Raw genomic sequence first — 6861 nt, forward strand, 5'->3', positions numbered from 1 at the left:
TATGGAAACCTGGCTATAAGAGACTGGCTATGGGTAGTGTGGAAATGGGGCAGGAAGACGAGGACAGCTAGCGGCAAAGACAACAGCAGAGTGAGAACAGAAGCAGCACCCAGAAATCTGCAAAGATGAGCTGGCCTTGGAGTCACTGGGGAGCCCCAAGACAGCTGACCAGCTTTCTGTAGGTGAAGAACCAGAGAGGGAGAATTCTGTCACTGTCTTAAGAGAAATCCTCAAAAGGAACAGGATGTTTGCAGTGACAATTCTAGAATTTAGAAAGTACCTCTTTTAATGCTTAAAAATAAAATAGAATCCACTAAATGGGGTTGAGTCAGTACCTAAAACATGAAACGAACCCAATTTCCCAAATAAAGATGCTGTCCTCTGACTAGAATAGCAGCCCATCCCCCTGAATTGTTACCTGTGGTCATAGAGCTTAGTTTATGCTGCTCTGGGTATCAGACCACAGAAAATAGACTAGAAGAGAGAGAGATGAAAAGGAGGAGCCAGGGGAAGCTTGAAGCTATGACAGGAAGATGCCAGAAGGAGATGGGAATATTTAGGCCACACGTGCCAAAAACATTTTTATCCAAATTGGTTTCTGAGGAGTACAGCAAGTTAAGGCCAGTCTCTATTTGAGGAATGGTAAAATGACAGCGACCAATCAGAACCCTGAAGTAAGGACAGGGTGGGCGGATGGGAAACAGGCAATAGGAACTTGAGTTGCCAAGTTGGTTCAAAAGGTTTTCTGGATTTTTCTCAGGTTTTCTCTGCTGGTGTGCATGTCTCTCTGGCAGAATACAAAGTGTAAGGAAGAAAATAGCAATGAGAGGAGAAACTTCCATAAATAGGAACATATGTAGCTCTTCTTTTTATATAAATTGGTGGCATGTTTATAGGAAGGAGTCATCACCAGAGGGCACATGGACTCAGAAAAGCTAGTGAGGAAGAAGTGCAACTGCTCTCTCCTGAGACTCTCCCTGGGTGTCTTAGACGCCCATTTGCTGACACGAACAGGCATTTTGCTCCTGTTGGCACCACAGTCTCCAGACACTGGGAGGAAACAGGCGAGTAAGAGGCTACCAGGCTTCCTGTACCTCAACTGAATTGTCAGCAAAGTTCCCACAGCCGCCCCAAAGGACCAGGGGCACGCAGGCCCTGCCTGGGGCTGGCTGGACACAGGAATGGAGACAGAAGTTCTTCTCTGTCTCATGGGTGAAGGCCTGTTTGACCCAAACGTGGGTGAGTGGAGTCCACAAAGCAGGGGTCACACTACCTCTCAGCCTCCTTCTGTTTTGCCTTGGCAGTTGTCTGACCATAGACCAGGCGATTTGGCAATTATGCACCAAAAACGCCTTTCTCTCCTCATCTTTCTACTGCTTGCTGACCACATCACTCTCCAGAGAAGCAGTAAAAACACATTTTAATTATCAGCCTGATTGCTTATAAACAAGGTGGTGAAAAATTAACCTCCCTAAACAGAGAGCAATCGAAAGGAGGGAGATTTTAAAATAAAATATTGGGGTCAGAACTCAACCCACAAACTTGAGGAAATTCAGCTCAGGGATGAAAAGCTGGCCAGGCCCTCTGTTTTTGAATTCACGCCACATTTCAAGTGAGTGGCAAGCTTCCCAGCCACTGTCCACTCCTTTCTCAGGCCAGCTGGCAGGGACGTAGCCTGTCATGGCCAGCCGCATGCCAGAGGCACATAAGTGAGTCCTTTATCGTGTTGTCCCCCCTCTGCCCCCACCCAATGTCCTCAGCCAATCCCAAGACTCAAGGCCCTATCCACCCTCTCCCACCCCACCCCCTATAGATAGGAGGGAATAACAGTACCTAAGGGGGAGACCACTCACCTTGGCCGTCCTGTCCCTGGAGCCACTCACAATGATGCCCCCTCTGCAATCGACACAGTTCACCTCCTGTTCGTGAGCCGAGTACTTGACAGTGAAGGTGCTATGAATCTTATGAACGCCAATCTTCCCATCTCTAGGAGAGAAATGAGGAGCCCACCCCCCATAGCCAATTATTCTCTCCGTCAGAAGAGAACAAGGCTACAGAAGCAGCCTGACTCTCCAGTGATGTCCAAATCTGCGAAGTTTTAGGCAATTCAGCTCAATAAGGTGCTGAGGTTCGAGATAACTTTGCTTCTTCAGTACACTTGGGGCTGAACTGAGCTGAGAGACAAAACAAATTTCCCCCTCGAGAGAATCAAAACCAGCTTCCCTTTTCATTAAAGGCTCTTCCTGTTTTCCTTCTCCAGCTAACCCTATTAAGTGCCTTTGGTAAATCTCTCTGCTTCGAATGGGGAAAAAAAAAACCACTCCCTCTTCTTATGGTCTCCCTCCTCATCCCTTTGGAGTGGAAACAGAAAAGTCAGAGGCAGGCAAGCAGAAGCTCCCTGAAGAATGCTAAGGAAGAAGGAGAAGGAGAAACCCGCGGCACTTACCCTCCCGCACTGATAATGTGCGAGTTGGCCAGCACAAAGTGGCAAACATCCTCATCGTGCCCAGCAAAGACTCCCAGGGGCCGACGATTCAAGCTGGCACCATCTGGGCGGAACTGATAGGCCAGGATGAAATTAGCCTGGGATATGTACAGAGAATCACCTTCGAGCTGCATCCAGGGCATCTGACTGCAGAGATATAAAACGCAATTTAAAGACCATCAAGATATAGCATGAAAAGTTGACTCCAATCTTTACAGAGGCTGACCAATCCTCAACGTAGCAAGAATAACCTGCATTTTACCTCCCCCCCTCCTTCAAAATTACCTCCCCTCAGGCTACCCTCAGACAACTAGAGAGACGGAGCTTTGTGGTAACCTAATCTTTTCTGGACTTTCTAAAAGAGAGTCAGAATTAAAAGACCAATTAAACATCACTTTTTAATGGGAGAATGCTTAAGACCCGAATTACTGGCAACTTAGGTTTCTTTGGGGTAGGCAGAGCTCAGCGACTGTAATGACTGGGGCATGGGCAGGGTCAAAAAGAAACCTTCTACCCTGAGGGAGTGATTTTCTTTCATTCTGCATCCTCACTGATTTGAAGTGCTTAGAGAGAAGTTCCGAGGTTCCAAGATTCCCATACATACCTCTTTCCCAACAGAGCAGATGGAGAAAAGAGAAGAGTGAGCCCCAAGAAACCCCATTCCCTTAACCCACTAGAGCAAAGGGGCCATTTATAAGTGAAAAGAGTAAAGTCATTTGGAAAAGGGTGTTCATATACTGGTTAGATATCGGCTCCTGCCAGGGGATATCGACATTTCGGTATTGCAGGGTAAGTGGGGCAATGGAAAACAGCTCTGCGGCAGTCCACTACAGTTTGGGGGCTGCGGAGAAATAATCAGCTCTCCCAGGGAGCTGCTAAGAGAAATCCACAAGTAGTTAAAGATTCCCTCCGCAGTCTAATTACATGAAACAGAAGTTGGTGTTTTGATTTTTTACTTTGCTTTTCTGTTTTGAGTGTCATTGCAACTACTGTATTGTAAAGGATGGAAAATAATTGCATATGTTAAAAAATATGAAACTTTATAAAGTAAAAAAAATAAATAAATAAAATTTTTAAATTAAAAAAAAGAAATGAAGATACAGTAAAATTGAAGGTATTTACAGATATCTGTAGTTCAGGCATTGATATAGTTGTCATTTCCTCTCATGTTCAGACTTGGCTATTTTCCCGATGGTATGATAGAGCATAGTTGACATACCAGTCAATAAATTGATTGTGGGACATTGGAAAAAAAAAAAAGATTCCCTCCGCAGTCCGGCAAGAGGAAGAAAGGTTAGAAGCCACAGGCCAGTCCCATGGCACAATGAGCCTTAAGACAAAAGACAACTCTGCCAGACCCCAGACTCTCTGGTGGGGACTAAGCCCCTTCCCCCAAGGTGGACATCTCAGCTGCCTGTCCTGCTCTATTGTAGGAGTTCTGGAGGCACCAGGTCCCAAGCAAGGCATAGGGATGGCTGATTCATCCCCATTTACAGAGACACCATCTCCCACTGCCAAGCCTGTCTGAGCAAACTGGGCTGTGTTTCTTCCCGAGCCTCCTTAATACAAGCGTCATGGGAATGTGGAAAAGTTCTGCAAATTGACTTGACGGGCCATTAAATGCAGCTTGGACTTTGCAGTAGCTGAGTTTCTGCTCAGGAGGTTTTACAAGTGTGTGCATATATTATATAGAACATGTGTAGAGGAGGCAGCGAGGCCTACATTCTCACTCATTATGCACTTCCCTCTTCAACATCCCCTTGCACGAGTTTGTGGCACACTCAAGTGGGGAGCAAGCAGAGGGGTTGGAATGCGTGTGTTTAGAGCCATCTGGTAAACAGCCATTTGCCGAGGACAAGAAACCAGGTTCACGCCAGGTGAACGGTGGAGAATCCCGGGGCAGCCTGGTAACTGCTTTGTGTGTTTATTTGCCAAACTGCTTTGAAAGAAGCCCAAAAAAAAGACGTCAGGGACAAAACCTTGATAGGGAAATAAACTCTACTTTCTGGTATTAAAAGGCAAAAACGGGAAGCAGAGGGTACAGTTTTTCGTCATAAAAACCCGTCTTTCTCCCTAGTAGTTTCTCTACAATCACCCCCACCACCAGTACCCCCCACATAATTCACAGCAGCCGCCAGCCATGAAAGCAGTGGGAATGGATACGAGCAAGAGAGAAGGGTCATCAGATGAAGAAGCCTGTCTGTATCTCTCAGCACAAGCACAGGTCAGCCTGGAATGAGGAGCCATGATGCTCTTTAACCATCCTGACCAATCAGCAAGGAGCACTTGCTTGGCAGGGAGTCAGATGATAACTATGAAATAAAGTAGCATCAGTGAAGAATAAGATGTGAGGCATTAGTGGTCCAAAGTCACTAAGTTTCCTGGCAGCTGTGACTTCTACCTCCTGTAACATCTACAGCCAAACCTTTTAAACCCTATTTTGCCTTCTTAATAAAGTAGGCGAGAGGGCTAGCGGACACCAGGAGTGAGGCATAACTCTGTAGAGTGGATGTAAAGAAAAATAATTATAAAACAAGATGGGATGAAATACTGGCTTTCGTTTACTTCTTGATAAGGTACATTAACAGGGGTAACCTCTGAGTGGTAGGATTATACGTAAGTTTTTTTTCTTCTTTAAACTTTTCTGTTATTTCAAATATCTACAATAAACATTTGTTATTTTTATAATCATAATCATGTGGGATTTGTTTAATTTTTTTAATGTTTTATTTTTCAGAGAGAGACAGCATGAGCAGGGGAGGGTAAGAGAAAGAGGGAGACACAGAATCCGAAGAGAAGCTCCAGGCTCTGAGCTAGCTGTCAGCACAGAGCCCAACGCGGGGCCCGAACCCACGAACCATGAGATCATGACCTGAGCCAAAGTTAGATGCTTAACTGACTGAGCCACCTAGGCACCCCTGGAATTTGTTTAAATAAAGCACTTCTTCTGGTAATTTTTACCCATGTAAAAACAAAAATTATCCTTTTTATGCCCCCTTTGTGATGTTTAAAGGATCAACAGTGCCACACTACCCAAGACAGGCACATTTACATTCTAGCTAAGACCAGATATTTTACTTCCCAGCTTTTTTTTCTGTGCTAAGTAGTTTTAAAAGAGTCAGGGGGTACCTAGGTGGCTAGGTCAGTTGAGCATCTGACTTTGGCTCAGGTCATGATCTCACTGTCTGTGAGTTCAAGCCCTGCATCAGGCTATCCGCTATCAGTGCAGAGCCCATTTCAGATCCTCTGTCCCCCTCTCTCTCTGCCCTTCCCCCACTCACACTCTCTCTCTTAAACATGAATAAACATTAAAAAAAAAAAAAGAGTTAAGAGGCTACTTACCTGCATCTCCACTTCAGCAGAATCCCCTCCCGGCAGCGCCCCAACCTCCAGTTCTGAGACACCTTCACTCGCTCCTTCACTGGGACACTGGCCATCCTTGTCCAGACAGAACACATAAACCAGTCACTACAACTCATTGCCAACCCAAGAAAATTCCATAGGCTTATGAGGTAGAACTTGGGAGTATCTGGAATATATCTAGATATAAGTGATGGGGTTAGGACACGAGAAAGGAATAACTTTTCTCTCTCCACACTGGGATAGCCAAGAAAGCCAAGGAGAACAGCCTGTCCTTTACTGTGTCTATAGCGATGTGACAGTGATCTAATGGAGAAAGGGTAAGAGAGTGCTGGAACTGCTGGCCATCCAGAAGGAAAAAAATCAACTCGGACTCCTACCTCCCACCATACGGAAAAATTAATTCCAAATAGATTTAAACATGTCATCTAAAACTATAAAGCTGACAGAAGAAAATATATCAAAATATTTCTGCAACTTGGGGCCTGGGCAAAGGTCTTTTAAGACACAGAAAGCAATAGCATAAAAGTCTAACAAATGAGACTTTATCAGAATCAAAAATTTTTGCTTACCAAAATGAATATACACACCACATTCTGGGAGGAAATGTTCACAAAATATATATTTGACAAAGGGCTTATATCCAGAAAATACTAAGAAATTATAAATACATATGCATAGCTGTATATATACGTATGTATTGTATATGCATTTATATGTGTGTGTATATATGCATATATATTTTTTGAAGACCAGTAAGAAACTCTCCTACAATCTTTGTGGGAAAGCAAAATGGTACAGCCATTATGGAAAAATTCCTGGCCGTTTATTATAAATCCAACCATATACCTACTCTAGGACCTACCAAATGCCCAAGAGAAAGCATACACCCACAAAAAGACTTGCATGAGAATGTTCATAGGAACTTCAGTCATAAGAGCCAAAAGTTGAAAACAGCCCAGGGAGCCATCAGAACAATGGGCAAACACCCCCATGATGTATATTCATACAATGGA

General features: G+C 44.5%; 1 protein-coding gene across 2 annotated transcripts in view; it reads right to left on the reverse strand.

The window, feature by feature from the left end:
• Positions 1-6463, reverse strand: part of FBXW4 (F-box and WD repeat domain containing 4) — a 63370-nt gene extending 56907 nt beyond the window's left edge. Inside the window, exons 1-3 of one of the 2 annotated variants that reach the window (XM_029932428.1) lie at positions 5828-6453; positions 2447-2632; positions 1854-1986 (exon numbers count right to left, since the gene is read on the reverse strand). In XM_029932428.1, coding sequence (XP_029788288.1) covers positions 1854-1986; positions 2447-2632; positions 5828-6273 — 765 coding nt within the window. In that variant the 5' untranslated portion in view covers positions 6274-6453. Of the gene's footprint in view, positions 1-1853; positions 1987-2446; positions 2633-5827 lie in introns of both variants that reach the window. The other variant, XM_029932429.1, reaches the window with a different exon arrangement.
• Positions 6464-6861: the final 398 nt, after the last annotated feature.

The sequence above is a fragment of the Suricata suricatta genome, chromosome 2, assembly GCF_006229205.1.
Source record: "Suricata suricatta isolate VVHF042 chromosome 2, meerkat_22Aug2017_6uvM2_HiC, whole genome shotgun sequence".
In the NCBI taxonomy this organism is placed as follows: Eukaryota; Metazoa; Chordata; class Mammalia; order Carnivora; family Herpestidae; genus Suricata; species Suricata suricatta.